This window comes from Syngnathus leptorhynchus, chromosome 6 (genome assembly GCF_054491065.1).
Source record: "Syngnathus leptorhynchus isolate UIUO chromosome 6, UIUO_Slep, whole genome shotgun sequence".
NCBI classification, from domain to species: domain Eukaryota; kingdom Metazoa; phylum Chordata; class Actinopteri; order Syngnathiformes; family Syngnathidae; genus Syngnathus; species Syngnathus leptorhynchus.
This window is the reverse complement of record NC_141200.1, coordinates 8222079-8239906: the sequence shown is the minus strand read 5'-3', so window position 1 is coordinate 8239906 and position 17828 is coordinate 8222079. Positions and strand designations below refer to the sequence as shown.

The 17828-nt window shown below is 41.5% G+C and overlaps 1 protein-coding gene across 1 annotated transcript; it reads left to right on the top strand.

Annotated features, from left to right (window-relative positions):
- The first annotated feature begins 249 nt into the window (after positions 1 to 249).
- lonp2 (lon peptidase 2, peroxisomal) lies at positions 250 to 12994 on the top strand. Its single transcript, XM_085915119.1, has 17 exons — positions 250 to 598; positions 2548 to 2683; positions 3154 to 3264; positions 4119 to 4250; positions 4427 to 4549; positions 4617 to 4780; positions 5061 to 5155; positions 5563 to 5681; positions 5749 to 5888; positions 7134 to 7275; positions 7610 to 7760; positions 7966 to 8092; positions 8419 to 8558; positions 10806 to 10891; positions 11126 to 11333; positions 11403 to 11593; positions 12315 to 12994. The coding sequence occupies exons 1-17, from the start codon at positions 366 to 368 to the stop codon at positions 12543 to 12545; spliced, it is 2529 nt and encodes an 842-aa protein (XP_085771245.1). The 5' UTR covers positions 250 to 365; the 3' UTR covers positions 12546 to 12994.
- Positions 12995 to 17828: the final 4834 nt, after the last annotated feature.

Genomic DNA, 17828 nt, shown 5'->3' with positions numbered 1-17828 from the left:
GTCGAGATCTGATTAGAGTAGCAAGCGAAAATCAAAGCATTTCATTGAATAATGAATCAAGTAAATCATCAAGTAATAGCAATCCATAGATATCATGTATTTTAGACGTCTATACAAAACAAATTAAACAATTATAGTTCTATAATTATATCATTTTCCTGTTGTATGGAAACTGCGCCCAGATTTTGATTTTACTTTGAAAATACAAAAGGAAGTTATTCAATTTCTCTTGACAGATAAGTTTGACAGTTGAAGGCTGGAATGTTTACATATTAGCCCGAGGTGGTGTTACTCGCCAACATAGGCCACTAACGCAATTTTCTATCGTTTAGGTTCGGCTGCAAGCGTTCTAATACCTACTAAATATGTCATCCTTGAGCGGAATTAAGTTGCCGAGCCGCCTCCCGTTGCTTTTGACTCACGAACGTGTTCTCCTTCCTGGCTCGACCGTTCGCTTCAACATTGATACTCCTCGGAACATGCACCTGATCAAGCAGCGTTTGCTCAAGGGGACTTCGCTCAAAAGCACCATTATTGGAGTGATTCCCAACACCAGAGACCCCGCGAAGGATGCCGACGACCTCCCCACTTTGCACAAGTAATGTTGATAAGCACATAAACCCGGAGTTATGGTTTGCTTCTGACCTCTCAAGTAGCATAGAAAAGTCAATAGCTATCCGTCAACTAAATAAAGATTTGATGCACTGACAGATTTTCACTAAATATATCATATTAATATTCATTACTGTTGTCATTTTCATGCAACTACAGCCGCAACATTTGATCAGTCTGCTGGCATGTTACGCAACATTATTCAAATTATTCTGGTATTTAGCAAATAGAAATATGTCATTTGTTCTTTTATACAGTGCATGTAAACATGGATCAATACAGTACACTTCTTTATACCTTATTCTATTGAATACGACTTTATTTCATAACTTATATTTTCTGTTATAGAATAACAGAGCTGAGTTCAACACAGTCAAGCACACAAAGATGGACTTTAACTCTGGTTTTTAACTCATTTTCTGGTAGCCTGAACAATCATTGATATACTTTCTACAGTATAGTTGTCCGCATTTGGTGTAGGGTGCGAACAAAACAAAACAAAACAAAAACTCTCAGCATATCCTTTTATTACTAGCTAATGGTTTCCAACTTATATTAATGAGAAGCACCACACTGACTTTTTTCTGTTTGCTTGCAATTACACAACTGATTCAATTATACTGCGTTCAAAAGAAAAACATTCACCACACATTGCCTTAAACTATTTATATATGTTGCTGGTCAGGTGTGAAGTCTGGATTTTTTTTTTTTTTTTTAATGTAGGCTCTATACAGTGGCATTTCTCGTGATGTTGATCCACTTTCAATTTGGTCGTCTTAAAAATCTTTTTCATTAGTTATTCTCTAAATTGAAATTAACCAGTAATGTAAAGCCAAATGCTAAAACTGCACAATTAATACACAATATTTTGATCACAAGAGTCAAACCTATAATAGCTAACTAGTCCCCACCTCTTTCGCCCAAAGATAACGTCACAGAAAGCTACACAATCTTCCTTCTTGTCATGTACCCCATGCAGAGTAAAATGCGCAACACCAGTCATCGAAATCTTGTGTTGTTTTGACAAAAATCTGTTCATAGCAGCAGGTTCTATCAATCCAACAGGCCTGGGAACCAAAGTAGGCAGTGGAAAACCAGTAACAGCTTCTTTGCAGTGTGCTTTCAGAAAAAAAGTCAAAGGAAAACACATAAATCACACGCAGAGGAATTCATTGTATGATGATGGCTGAAGTGAGGTCTAGTTATATGCACATTTCTCATAAAAAAATGTTGTACACATTTATGCAGATTTTTCTATATATCAAGTCCAGTAAAAAAAAAAAAAGTTCAAATGTGATGGTTCATTTAAAGGTCAAATTATTTGGTACGGTAGTTTAAAAATTGACATGAACTTTATAAGGCCTTGCAGTGGTCAGTGCCTCTCTGCCAACAATTAACAAGCTGTTCGTGGACACCAGTTCAATCGAACTCTGCACAGTGCTGAGAGAATAAATAAGATTATCAAATTAGGAGTGCTTCTTTGAACCCTTTCTATTCATAAGAAATGCGCTGCTGGTTGCAGTAAATTCTAACAGTAATCAAAGACTATATTAGTTCAGAGTGGAGCCTGTTTTTGGATCCAATGTCAATAATGATATTCAGGACGATCTGAGAGAAACCCAATTGGTCAGGATAACCTTCTAGGGGCATCCAATAATAGCACCTTTACTTACTTGATCAATAAAAAGAACTAAAATGCTCAAACTTGGCTCGATTAGCGGTTTTATCGATCAAAAGGCTTCAACAGTCTGACTTTTGCCTCTGTCGTCAACAAAAAGTCTATGGAGTCAGAGCAGGGTCAATGAAACTGTCGCAATGCCCGAAGTTTTTTTTTTTTTTTTTAATTCTTTTTTTTTTTTTTGTGAATGATTTATTAGTAGTTATTGTTATTGCTGATCTCTAACACATACGTATCACCTCTCTTTTTGTGGACAGGATTGGCACAGCTGGGATTGCAGTTCAGGTAGTGGGCAGTAACTGGCCAAACCCACACTATACCCTTCTCATCACTGGATTGTGCCGGTTTAGTGTGTCAAGCCTGCTGACGGAACGACCATTTATTCTGGCTGAGGTGAAAACATATGAATTCCTTTTTTTGGCATTTTCAAAATTTCAACAATAGTGTCCTGCACTTTGGGCCATGGGAGAGGAGACTTGCGTTGCTAAAGTGCAGCCATACAAAATAGCATACATCCTTATACTAAATGTTTCCCATTATCAATCTGATTTGAAATTAGTCAAAGAAGTAAACAAAAACAAAAAAATTAAATAGGTTTTTATTATCAAGAGAGAAAATAAATTCCAAACCCTTTTTCACCCTTTGTAAAAAAACGGATTGCCCCCCGGCTCCAATAACTGCTTGAGCCACCCACAGCAGCATCAACAAAAATCAAGTGTTTTCTCTAACAATGAGTCTTTCTCTTCTCTATGAAATATTTTACCACCCTCTTTCTTGCCAAATTGCTTTTATACAACAACACTGGAGGGCTTTTGAGCTTGAACAAGCTTTTTCATCACGCTCATTTGATCTCAACTTTGCAGGTGGAGCAGTTGGATAAACAGGAACAGTACACCACTCCGGCAGAGGGTGTCTCGGCAGGAGATGGAGAGCTGCAGGAATTGTCACAAATATTCTACCAGACAGCTCTGCAGGTGCTTTGTCTTTATAGGCCGTTGCTTTAACTGCTCAAGCAACCCCTATCCTATGTCTGTGTCCTCTCTCTCGTGATTGCTGCTTTTGACTCCTTGCCTAAAAAAAACACATGAGATAATATTAAAGGGATAACGTTTCATAACACAATCACAAATTTGCACCTTTGGGCCAAATCTCAAGTCATCGGTCTTATCCGACCTCCCCTACGTTCTTGATTTCAGGGTTCCACTTTTGTATAAATAGAGATATCGCTCAAGTTTAACCGTCGTGTGTTATGAAAAGGAGTTAGTTGAGCAGCTATATGTGATAGAAAATGTTTTGATACATTGTGCCAAGATAATTCAATGTCTAATCAGTGATACATTTGTCATATCTGCCTATCCAGTGGATGGAGTATGTTCCAAAGATGTTTCACAAAACTTTCCTGGGAGTTTAAGTATTAAAAGTAATTGCATTGATATGTTGCACAACATACCAATCTCCAATAATCTAGAAATCCCATATGGTGAGGTGTCAGAATATTCAATCAAATAAAAGTAGAAACATTGCACAGACCTAGATCACTCCTCTTCAAATTGGTGCAGTGGACCTCAAAATCTTTTTGACATTCAATACTACTCTGCTTAATGAGTGCGTCAACCTAGATGTCAAAATAAATTGCTATCATTCAATGGCCCAACCAATTGCACACTTCCGGGGCATTATCCGTTGCTGCACCATATATTTTCTAGGAGCAAAGGCGTACGCCGTACACTGTACGAGCCCATTTATGACTTTAGATCAGTCCGTGAGATATCCTAGTATGAGCCTGAATCCAGTTCTCAGGGCAAATTATGAATTCACTTTTTTGTAGTTGTTAGGTATGCTGGACATGTCTGCTCCAGTAGTGGCCAAATTCAGACGTCTTTTGGACAACCTTCCCAAGGAAACTCTGCCTGATGTTGTTGCCTCCATGATCCGCACTTCAAACAACGAGAAATTACAGGTGGGGGGGTGCAAATTCAACATCAGTCATTTTTCGACACCACTTGTCCTCATTAGGGTAGAGCGTTTACCAACCCATCTCACTTTTGAAGGAGATAAAAAAAAAAAGTAACAAATTATTCTATGGTATCAATGTTGAAATCGTGCCAATATTTGCGACTGAACTTTGTCATGAAGGTACTGGATGCCGTTGGCTTGGAGGAGCGTTTTAAGAAAACATTGCCCATGCTCACCAGACAGATAGAAGGACTTAAATTGCTGCAGAAAACACGGAAAATGATGCCTGACCCACAAAAGACGGTAAAAATCATATCAGCGTTTGCATTCGAAAACGTTGTTATGAATCGCTTGTGTACTGTCCCGCTAGGTGCTATCCATGCGTAAAGGTGGCGTGTTTCCGGGGCGACATTTCAATCTGAATGAGGAAGATGAGGAAGAGGAGAGTGATGATACAGCCTCCCTGGAAAGGAAAGTTCATGCGGCCAACATGCCAGAGGCAGCTCTCAGAGTTTGCTTAAAAGAGGTCAAAAGGTGAATACTGTGTATGTCATGAGAGTGCTTCAAATAATCCACTCATTATGTGATCAAAGTGTGATTCAAAAGATTTAGTACAGATTTTGAACCATTGAAGTACTGTGTTACAATAAATATAATAATTTAATTCTCTGTGATACACTGTTCAAAAACAGTAAGTCACTGACTGAGCAGACAATGTGGATCATTGAGAACTTAAGGAATAAAATTACTTCAAAACCATCTTTTGGTCACTGTTGAGTAAATCCTTGTTAAAATAGATTTTTTTCCAATTTAGATTGAAGAAAATGCCGCAATCCATGCCTGAATATGCCCTCACTCGAAACTACTTGGACTTGATGGTAGAGCTTCCATGGAGCAAAAGCACCAAAGGTAAGCAACATTTTAATTCTAGTCATTCCGTTTATGTCATAAAAAAAAAAAAAAAAATCTTGAGTGAGAACAGCTTTAAAGCGAGCAGTATTAGAAATATCAATGAGGCAACCAACCGCATCATCTTCGTCGTTCCTCTCCACCTCCCGCCTGTGTGCAACTGCTCACCCCTCCCTTCTCTGCTCAGTGGAGAAGGAGAAGGAAGGAAAACCACCTGGCTTCTCCAAATGTCTTGTTTGGGAAGTTCTGCAAGCACCCAATCATTTTGTAGCGGGATTTTACCTGTCCTCTCAAATCAGAACAAACTAATAATTCTAAAAATCTCACAAATCTTCCAGTATTTATTTCTCTACTTGCTCACAAACTGTTTGCGTCAACATTTCATGGAAACCCCGCAAATTCCACAGATTGCTTGGATATCCGGGCTGCCCGGACATTGTTGGACAATGATCACTACGCAATGGACAAGCTAAAGAGACGAGTGTTAGAGTACCTGGCTGTCAGACAGCTGAAAGCTTCACTGAAGGTTCCTCCAATAGATTACTCCATACCTAACTCTTTGTTTAGACAATAAAATTTGGATTTGTCATCAGGGCCCGATCCTGTGCTTTGTGGGACCACCGGGAGTCGGTAAGACCAGCGTGGGGCGCTCCATCGCCAAGACTCTAGGCCGAGAGTTTCACCGCATCTCTCTTGGGGGTGTTTGTGACCAGTCGGACATCCGAGGACACAGGTAGACTGGACCTCAGTTGTTGTGTGTCTCGTGATTGTCAATGCAGGCAAATACCGAACATTTTCAGATGTATCCATTTGTCATTTGGGATGTCACAATATTCAATAAGAACAAGGAAGCGCGTCTCACAAACGTTTTCTTCTGCTCAAAAGGGAGTAGGAAGACGTCTAGCGTTATTTATATGCCACTCCATCGCCCTTTTTCTTCATTTATATTTCCATTCTTCATGATATGATAATGATAGTGAACATAGTGATGATATAAAATATTAAGTCCTGAACTTAATGATCTTTAGAAGATGAGCATCGACCAAAAATAATATCGGCAATATTATTCGTCAACTCGTAGTCTCGTGCCAAATATATGCCAAGTAGGATATTAAACTTCTGCTATTGGAAAGACAGAAAACATACGCACACGATATGGACACAGAGTGTATGATATGGTGTTCTTAAGTTTTGTGTGAATACGGCATAGTTCAGCTCATATGGTTTTAATTATGTGTAAAGTGGACTTTGTATATAAGCCTACTTCCATTCACAGGTACAATTTAGCAACATATTGAAATTGGTCCAAAACTAGACTGTGAGTAATACTTTCCACATGTCTTGTAGTGGTTTCAAAGATGGTGCAGACCATCTGAAGTTGTTTAAAAAAAAAAAAAAAAGCTTCTTCACCCAAACTTCATGTCTGCTTGTTCTGGTTTTATTTCTAAAATGTTCCCCCATGGGAACAATATGGGCCTTCTTACTCTTACAAGAAAAATGATGGAATGCTGCGACAGTATGGTATGTCAGCACCACAAGACCTTGAAGTATTATTTGCGGCTGCATTTGTCATGAACAAGCGGCCCGGGGCTACGTTTTGGATTACTCATGTGCTTGTTGTTTTGTCTGATTATTCACACTGGTACATCGTGAAGGCGTCTGATGTAATATATATTTTCTCCTACTTTAAGGTGGTCGACACCAATCTTTTTTTCCCGCCAGGGACAATTTCATGGTCATAGATACTTTATGCAGAAAGGCAACCATTCGTCAACGGTGGGGAAGGAGGGTGTATTCCCTATCGGAGAATCATCCACGAGGTTGCTGCTGACGTAAAGCCATATGCAATGCGTACTGTGTATTCCATATTGGGACATGGACAGGAGACTCTGCTTGCCTATTTCAACCTCTATTTTGACGTTTCTTTAAGTTGGTAATAATAATATTCATGAGATCTTTATATTTACTCTGACCCCAGGCGTACGTACGTAGGCAGCATGCCGGGCCGCATCATCAACGGTTTGAAGATGGTGGGTGTGAACAATCCAGTTTTCCTCCTGGATGAAGTGGACAAACTGGGGAAGAGTCTGCAAGGAGACCCTGCAGCTGCACTGCTAGAGGTTAACTCGCCTTTTGAACTTTCTGTGTGTGTGCGCATGAATTAATACTTCACACATCAATTTTCCCTCCCCCGTCGACATGGCGATGGGTGTAATTACGTCGGCCGCCACGTGTGCGAAACAATTGCCGAACTTTCAGAACAACGCTTCCACGTCAAGGGAACGTGAAGACAGGGAGAATGTTAGGAGAATTTTTGGCCTGTCAACATAAAAAAAAAAGTCTCTCCAGACAAAAGATTTGAGCTGATACGGGATAATGCATCTTTGCTTTGAACAACAGTTGCATGCTTTGAATTTTTCCCAACCATAAGCTGACTTCACGTCTCACAATTAGGTGCTTGACCCGGAGCAGAACCACAGCTTCACAGACCACTATCTCAACGTGGCTTTCGATCTCTCTCAAGTGCTCTTCATCGCCACGGCCAACACTACTGCAACGATCCCCCCCGCCTTGCTGGACAGAATGGAGGTGCTGCAGGTGCCCGGTGAGTGAGTCACGCTTGATGAACATAAATCAAACACACAATTAAATACATCTACCGTACATTCGTGCATATGACATGCCACGTTATTGCAAATACATTTGTGAGGTACATGAATTTATGATTTACTCTGGAAGACCTGTTGTTGACATTGTTTTTAAAAAAAAAAAAAAAAAAAACTCACCATGTCGTCAAATGAACGTTTCAGGCTACACGCAGGAGGAGAAAGTGGAGATAAGTCACCGGCACCTGATCCCTAACCAATTGGAGCAGCACGGATTATCAACTAAACAGCTCCATATACCTCCAGACACCACCATGGAGATTATTAACAGGTGCAATCAGAATCCTCTAAAATTAACATTATGGTTGTAGATGCATCAATTAGAAGACAAATGTTGGTCCCTATTATTATTATTTTCATTATTACTAGTATTAAAATGCTATTTAGATTTTGTACCTAGCAAGCACATAGAAGAGTATGCAAGGATTTCCAACCAGGTTGTGTCACTGTTTTAATTTTTAAAAAACAACAACACTTTTTTTCCATAGAAAAGGATATTTGTGCACTTTTTGATTTTATTTGATCGGTTGATTCATTTACTGCTCAGTGAGACACTTTTCCACACAGAAGCTGAGAGCATGGCTTGGCTTTTTACAGGTACACACGTGAGGCTGGTGTGCGCTCGCTGGAGAGGAAGATTGGAGCCGTCTGCCGAGCCGTTGCTGTGAAGATCGCTGAAGGCCAAACACATTCTAAGAGTGACGAGTTGACTCCAGATGATCACACACAACAGGGAGGTAAAATGTTGACGCTAATGTCGCTTCTCCGGAAAAAGAACACAACGCTAAGAAATGTCATGACACCCCTTAGAAAAAAAAACAACAACATTTGAATTAGCTCACATAATGTAAGAAGTCAGACAATTTTCGGAGAATTTTCATCGAAAATAAATCTAGGTAGTTTCTCCAAATTGGAAACTACAACTCAGACTGATTAAGTAAAGAAAAATACGATCGTAAATTCAAGATTTGTTCCAGACAAGTCAAAAGACTTTAGTGCTTTCTAATCTCACACGATCAATTTACTGCCGTACTTACTGTTTTTCATTTGTTGCGTATTTACGGCCTCACCTGAAGTTACGACTTTGCGACAGCCTTTATTGTAGCTTTGTGATAAATTTGTCTGCACTCCACTTTGCTGCAGCTGTCTATTTATTTGCCCCAATCTCCTGCCCAATAAACTTCACTCTCCTTACCGTGGCCAAGAGCAACATGCTGAGAACTACAGGAAACCTTCTTTCTTGTTTGTCAGCATGGTCTCATTCCAATGAATGCAGTTTCCTACCACACTTATTTGCTTGTCTGTCTTTGTCTAGTGCCTGTTTGATTGACTGTAAAGCAGTTTGGGAAGCAAACAAGCCTCACGGCCAAAGTCAGTTCCAGGTCATCAGTAACCGCGGACAGGATGTAATAGGAAAAGGTTCACAGATTCAAAATGAAAGTTTAATTCCTTTTGAATTTATAACAGATTTAACACTTTTAAGAGTCATCTAGTCTGTGATTCCCCCAAAGCTGTGCATGCTCCAAATGTGTTTGAACTGAGATCAGATGTCGTGTTTTCCTTTGGACCTTTGCATTGGCATTTTGTGGTGCTGAAAGATGGACTTGTCTTCATTTTCAGCTTTCAAGCTTTATTACGTTGTGACTATATAGAATATTGTTAGACAGCTCTAACTTTTAAGAAAGGTTCACCTCTAATAATTACATCCCCGGAATACCTTTGGGACATCTGATCTATTCATCAATTTTATTGGGCCGATGCTTTATTGTAGGACAAGCATAATTGACCCTCACATGGTTCAGCAAATGATTCTCACATGTGCTTTGAGAATGCTATAAATATTCTGTGTGCTGTAAGTGAATATAATAAAAGCCACATCCTTTTGCCTTGTTAGGATCATGACCATGTGAATTGTTTACATAGTGAGATGGGAGCGTTGGGGCTGGCTTCACGCATGTTGTGCTGTGCCTCTTTCAAAGATCTGGGATTTTTTTTGTTGTTGTCTTTTTTTATTGACTTTCCTTTTAAGAACTTTTCATTCATGTCCATTGCCTGATCTATGAAGTCGTCCCCCCCAGGTGTGGATGTGACAGTACTCCTGTTGAGTTCACTTTATAGACTTTGTGTTGATGGTCATGATGCCAATTCCTCAGACCAACTGACACTTGAAACTGACAGCTTATTGCTATGTTTTTCTTCTGGCTACCAGTTTGACATTTATAAAAGCCAGACCTGCTCAAACTATGCATTGACTGGTAAAAGCCTATCATATGCCCGCTGAGGTTTGTTCTAAGTTGGAAGAGCAAGTAAATATTTTGTCCTGACAGTGAGTTGACAGAACAGTCAAAGGATGGGAGCCATGAACACAAAGAGAACAGAATGGTCTGGATTAGTGTGAAGCACAAGAATGAGTTGTGTATGTCGACTTGGCCTTCATATGCTCCACATCTCGGTCCAAAAGCACATCTGCAGAATGTGGAGCAGCACATCCTGATTGCACTTGGAAGTACAAAAGCTGCAAATTTCCATCTTGATCGAACGCACTGTTAAGATTTTTTTTTTTTCCACCCTGAGAGTCCTCCGTCATTAATTAATGTCTTAATGTCTGTCACAAAAAGGATCAAGATAGTGCAAATTTACAGTTCATACTAAAAACTGTAACACCTAGGCCAGTGGTTCTTAATCTTGTAGGGGGTACCGAACCCTACCAGTTTTATACGCGCATTCACCGAACCCCTCTTAAGTAAAAAAATTTTATTTTTTTTTCAAATTCAAGACAGATGTTTTTTACTGGTACACAAAATGAGCCGTGCATGAACATCAGCTTGTTCAAAGAACAAAACCAACACAATGCATGAACTCGCATCAAATGCAAATCAGTGTGACTTTGCGAGACCAGTTCAGATATGCATCATCATGAAATTTCGGGACCACTGTCTCCGAGCAGATAACTCAGCACCATGTCATTGTTTTGTACTAAGCAGAGAAGGCAGCCCCCCCAGCGATGCCAATCGTAATAGACCACAGGGCTCTGAAAGATATCCTGGGAGCTCCGCCCTTCGACATGGAGGTAAGTGGGAGGAAGAGCGCATGCAGATCATTACGATACTGCCAATGCTCTCGGTGTGTTGTGAATTATCGATAGCCGTCCCCAACTGTTTTTGTCTGGCCTAAGTATTGAGTCTTTCAGCTTCTACATCTGCTGTGCATGGCGTCACCATTTCCTCTGCACCCTCTGTCACCTCATCGTACATGAATCACTTTTGCTCAGTTGGATTTTCATCTGCCACATCCAATGTGTTAGGTGTCGGAGCGGCTTACTCTACCCGGAGTGGCCCTGGGCCTTGCCTGGACTCCTCTGGGTGGCGAGATCATGTTTGTGGAGGCCAGTCGAACGGAGGGCGAGGGTCAGCTGACTCTCACGGGTCAGCTAGGCGACGTCATGAAGGAATCGGCGCATCTCTCCATCAGCTGGCTTCGAGCTAACGCTAAACGCTACGGGCTCACAAACAGTGAGTCCATCGACACGTGCCAAATGATCCCGACAAGATATTTACTGTGTGGATTTATTTTGGAAACAGTGGTGGGGGCTCCGGACCCTTTAGAAGGGACAGACATCCATCTTCACTTCCCTGCTGGAGCTGTAACCAAGGATGGCCCGTCTGCTGGCGTTACCATAGTAACCTGCCTGGCCTCTCTCTTCAGTGGACGACTGGTCCGGTCAGACGTCGCCATGACCGGAGAGATCACGCTGAGAGGCCTGGTTCTTCCGGTACGTCAAGTTGACGTCAAGAAAGACTGAAAAAAAAAAATATTTCACATAAAATGATTCTTGTTTCCCAACAGAGAAGATTTTGTTCATGTATATTTTTCCTCAAAGTATTTTTGTACATTTGAGGAGGACGCAAGGATTAGAACATGAGCACAAGTGAAAAGAATACATGTACTGTTTGTGTGCAACAAATCTTAAATGATTGAACCATAAAAATTAGAGCAGCATATAAATTTCCTCACTAGGGAATTTCCTCTGGCATAAAGTGTACGCAACTGCATCTTCATGTCCTGATCATTTGATTGATCATCCAGCACTACAAGATAGACGTTTGTACTCTGCGTCACAACTCAGCAAAGAATCATAAAACTGATTGAGAGTTTTGCTCTTTTGCCTCAAGGATTTATTTTTTATTTTTTGCACTTTATGCGACAAAGTCCAGGCAGCTGCACTTTATGCCAAGGATTGCCAGAGGAAAAATTCCCTGGCATAAAGTGCATTCAACTCCATCCTCATGTCCTGATCATCTGATTGATCATTCAGCACAACCATAAGATAAACCGTTTGTACTTTTTGTCACAACTGAAAAAAGAATCATAAAACCGATTGCAAGTTTTGCTCTTTTGCCTCAAGTTTTTTTTTTTTTTGCTTCCCTACTCTGTGTCCTAACATTACAGTGGGAATGATTGAATCACGCACATTTGTTTGTGGTCTTCCTCAGGTGGGCGGTATTAAAGACAAAGTGCTGGCGGCTCACAGGGCGGGCGTCAAGCGAGTCATTGTGCCCAAACGGAACGAGAAGGACCTGGAGGAGCTTCCGGCCAATGTGCGAGACGGCCTGGACTTTGTCACCGCAGCCGACCTGGACCAGGTGCTGAACGCTGCTTTCAACGGAGGCTTTCCCATGACAGACGATATGCGGCAAGTCCCTCAGCTCAGCAGCAAGCTGTAGCGTGGCTCATTGGTACGGCCTTCCAGCATGCATGCTAACAAACTCAAGTTAATACACATCCATGTGTCACCAGTCTATTCATTTTCTCTGTCCTGTTTCGGAGTTGACTTGGCCCTGAAGTTGTCGCTAATCAATCACAGGGCACATGTAGAGACAGACGAGTTCCCACACTCACATTCTCAACGTCAAGCCGAGCCGCCTTAAATCAGTCCGCTAGTTCTGATGAAAATAATCACACGCAATATGATTAACATTTTTAGCGCAGCGTCACCTAGCAGTTAATATTGTAAGTGCCTTAAAAGATGATGATTATTTGATATAATTGTGCTTATTCCATGAGTTCTTGCAATCTCATTCATGTGAAAAATGGACTTTTTAAAGTCTTGTATCTAAATAGTTGTATGTGTCCAGCCCCACCCATCAAGTGTGTCATTAAACAATCAAGTAAATCCCTGAAAATGTGTCTGTGAGCAAACTTTTTTGAATTGCAGCTACTACATGACTGCCACCAGCTTTGAGTTCTCTTACCATAACTTGATCAGTTAGGTTTGACAAGCAGCCAGATTCCCTTTCAAGCATAAATAAATAAATAAATAAATACATACATAAATAAATAAATAAATAAATAAGCAGAGCTGCATCCAGCAAGCGGCCAATCTGCACACAAATGAACTAGCGTCAAGTGTCATGGCGTCTTCACCTTTCAGCTGTCATCTGGTTTGAGGCTTGAAAGTCAAATATTTTGCCCTTTCTCAGTGAGCTTCTCTGTTCCTTCATCAGAAACAGAGGGAGAGTGTTTCTTTATCATGACAAGTACATGACTTCAAATTAAGTCAGTGCAATGCTAGAAGGGTTTTGGGATAGGAAAGGTCAGCTGGGATAGGTTTTGGCACACCGGCAACTAACCAGTGCGCCATCGTGCTGGTAATGTATGAATCTTGATTTGATTTTTCTTACAATGCATTTTCTATACATTTGGTCTTCATACGCCTCGAGCTCATATGAACTGCCAGACCCATCTTTCCATTGTAAAAATCAAAGCACAAAAATTTGCCCACCCCCGCCATACATAATCATTTCTGACCAGAACCACATTTCTTCCTCTTGAACACGTTCTTCAAGGTCATAACATCAAATATGTTTTGACAGGTTTGACATTCTGTTATGGATGCCCCCTCCCAAAAATGCATGAATCTATTTATGTATGAGGTAGCTGCTGCTCAATGATATATACAGTATATAAAGCTGCTAACATTCTCTTGGGCGGTGGATGATCCCCCCCTCGCCAAAATAATAACAGAATGGAATTGTGTGTGTGTGAGTGGAGTTCACAGACAGAACTTTTTCAAACTCTACAAGTCTATTTATTTGCATCTGAATGTCTTTTTGGGGAATTTCAGCTACATTTGACATAACTTGGATGGATAAATGACCCACAAAATTAGCTGGATAATCAATCAAGTCTAAATAATAAATGTTACAAATACAATTTTTCCCATTTTCCAATTTCACGGACCATCTGCAATTCCGCCATGGACCGCTAGAGTGCTGCGGACCACCGGTGTTGCATTGCCAGTGAACAAACACCATTTGCCCTTTGGACCGTTTGACGTGCACGCGATGGGGTGTTTCTCTCCTTTTCCTCGCTTTTCTCTTGCCAACATTCTGATCCAAAATTGACCTTGGTTTTGGCTCTTATAGAGAACAACTTAATTCACCTGGTACAAGTATTGTGTGAATTCCTCCCTCCACACCCGCCCTCACCCCCACTTTCTGATTGGCTGTTCGATCTGTGACGTCACTCGGACACTCCATTAGGTACGCCGCCATTTTCAGGTGTACCTAATAACAGGCCACTTCATTAGGGAAAAATCATGGTCAAAATTTAAATGAAAGTGAAAAGTGCCACACCCAAACAACCCCCCACTTTCTGATTGGCTGTTCGATCTGTGACGTCACTCGGACATTCCATTAGGTACGCCGCCATTTTCAGGTGTACCTAATAACAGGCCACTTCATTAGGGAAAAATCATGGTCAAAATTTAAATGAAAGTGAAAAGTGCCACACCCAAACAACCCCCCACTTTCTGATTGGCTGTTCGATCTGTGACGTCACTCGGACACTCCATTAGGTACGCCGCCATTTTCAGGTGTACCTAATAACAGGCCACTTCATTAGGGAAAAATCATGGTCAAAATTTAAATGAAAGTGAAAAGTGCCACACCCAAACAACCCCCCACTTTCTGATTGGCTGTTCGATCTGTGACGTCACTCGGACACTCCATTAGGTACGCCGCCATTTTCAGGTGTACCTAATAACAGGCCACTTCATTAGGGAAAAATCATGGTCAAAATTTAAATGAAAGTGAAAAGTGCCACACCCAAACAACCCCCCACTTTCTGATTGGCTGTTCGATCTGTGACGTCACTCGGACACTCCATTAGGTACGCCGCCATTTTCAGGTGTACCTAATAACAGGCCACTTCATTAGGGAAAAATCATGGTCAAAATTTAAATGAAAGTGAAAAGTGCCACACCCAAACAACCCCCCACTTTCTGATTGGCTGTTCGATCTGTGACGTCACTCGGACACTCCATTAGGTACGCCGCCATTTTCAGGTGTACCTAATAACAGGCCACTTCATTAGGGAAAAATCATGGTCAAAATTTAAATGAAAGTGAAAAGTGCCACACCCAAACAACCCCCCACTTTCTGATTGGCTGTTCGATCTGTGACGTCACTCGGACACTCCATTAGGTACGCCGCCATTTTCAGGTGTACCTAATAACAGGCCACTTCATTAGGGAAAAATCATGGTCAAAATTTAAATGAAAGTGAAAAGTGCCACACCCAAACAACCCCCCACTTTCTGATTGGCTGTTCGATCTGTGACGTCACTCGGACACTCCATTAGGTACGCCGCCATTTTCAGGTGTACCTAATAACAGGCCACTTCATTAGGGAAAAATCATGGTCAAAATTTAAATGAAAGTGAAAAGTGCCACACCCAAACAACCCCCCACTTTCTGATTGGCTGTTCGATCTGTGACGTCACTCGGACACTCCATTAGGTACGCCGCCATTTTCAGGTGTACCTAATAACAGGCCACTTCATTAGGGAAAAATCATGGTCAAAATTTAAATGAAAGTGAAAAGTGCCACACCCAAACAACCCCCCACTTTCTGATTGGCTGTTCGATCTGTGACGTCACTCGGACACTCCATTAGGTACGCCGCCATTTTCAGGTGTACCTAATAACAGGCCACTTCATTAGGGAAAAATCATGGTCAAAATTTAAATGAAAGTGAAAAGTGCCACACCCAAACAACCCCCCACTTTCTGATTGGCTGTTCGATCTGTGACGTCACTCGGACACTCCATTAGGTACGCCGCCATTTTCAGGTGTACCTAATAACAGGCCACTTCATTAGGGAAAAATCATGGTCAAAATTTAAATGAAAGTGAAAAGTGCCACACCCAAACAACCCCCCACTTTCTGATTGGCTGTTCGATCTGTGACGTCACTCGGACACTCCATTAGGTACGCCGCCATTTTCAGGTGTACCTAATAACAGGCCACTTCATTAGGGAAAAATCATGGTCAAAATTTAAATGAAAGTGAAAAGTGCCACACCCAAACAACCCCCCACTTTCTGATTGGCTGTTCGATCTGTGACGTCACTCGGACACTCCATTAGGTACGCCGCCATTTTCAGGTGTACCTAATAACAGGCCACTTCATTAGGGAAAAATCATGGTCAAAATTTAAATGAAAGTGAAAAGTGCCACACCCTAAACAACCCCCCACTTTCTGATTGGCTGTTCGATCTGTGACGTCACTCGGACACTCCATTAGGTACGCCGCCATTTTCAGGTGTACCTAATAACAGGCCACTTCATTAGGGAAAAATCATGGTCAAAATTTAAATGAAAGTGAAAAGTGCCACACCCAAACAACCCCCCACTTTCTGATTGGCTGTTCGATCTGTGACGTCACTCGGACACTCCATTAGGTACGCCGCCATTTTCAGGTGTACCTAATAACAGGCCACTTCATTAGGGAAAAATCATGGTCAAAATTTAAATGAAAGTGAAAAGTGCCACACCCAAACAACCCCCCACTTTCTGATTGGCTGTTCGATCTGTGACGTCACTCGGACACTCCATTAGGTACGCCGCCATTTTCAGGTGTACCTAATAACAGGCCACTTCATTAGGGAAAAATCATGGTCAAAATTTAAATGAAAGTGAAAAGTGCCACACCCAAACAACCCCCCACTTTCTGATTGGCTGTTCGATCTGTGACGTCACTCGGACACTCCATTAGGTACGCCGCCATTTTCAGGTGTACCTAATAACAGGCCACTTCATTAGGGAAAAATCATGGTCAAAATTTAAATGAAAGTGAAAAGTGCCACACCCAAACAACCCCCCACTTTCTGATTGGCTGTTCGATCTGTGACGTCACTCGGACACTCCATTAGGTACGCCGCCATTTTCAGGTGTACCTAATAACAGGCCACTTCATTAGGGAAAAATCATGGTCAAAATTTAAATGAAAGTGAAAAGTGCCACACCCAAACAACCCCCCACTTTCTGATTGGCTGTTCGATCTGTGACGTCACTCGGACACTCCATTAGGTACGCCGCCATTTTCAGGTGTACCTAATAACAGGCCACTTCATTAGGGAAAAATCATGGTCAAAATTTAAATGAAAGTGAAAAGTGCCACACCCAAACAACCCCCCACTTTCTGATTGGCTGTTCGATCTGTGACGTCACTCGGACACTCCATTAGGTACGCCGCCATTTTCAGGTGTACCTAATAACAGGCCACTTCATTAGGGAAAAATCATGGTCAAAATTTAAATGAAAGTGAAAAGTGCCACACCCAAACAACCCCCCACTTTCTGATTGGCTGTTCGATCTGTGACGTCACTCGGACACTCCATTAGGTACGCCGCCATTTTCAGGTGTACCTAATAACAGGCCACTTCATTAGGGAAAAATCATGGTCAAAATTTAAATGAAAGTGAAAAGTGCCACACCCAAACAACCCCCCACTTTCTGATTGGCTGTTCGATCTGTGACGTCACTCGGACACTCCATTAGGTACGCCGCCATTTTCAGGTGTACCTAATAACAGGCCACTTCATTAGGGAAAAATCATGGTCAAAATTTAAATGAAAGTGAAAAGTGCCACACCCAAACAACCCCCCACTTTCTGATTGGCTGTTCGATCTGTGACGTCACTCGGACACTCCATTAGGTACGCCGCC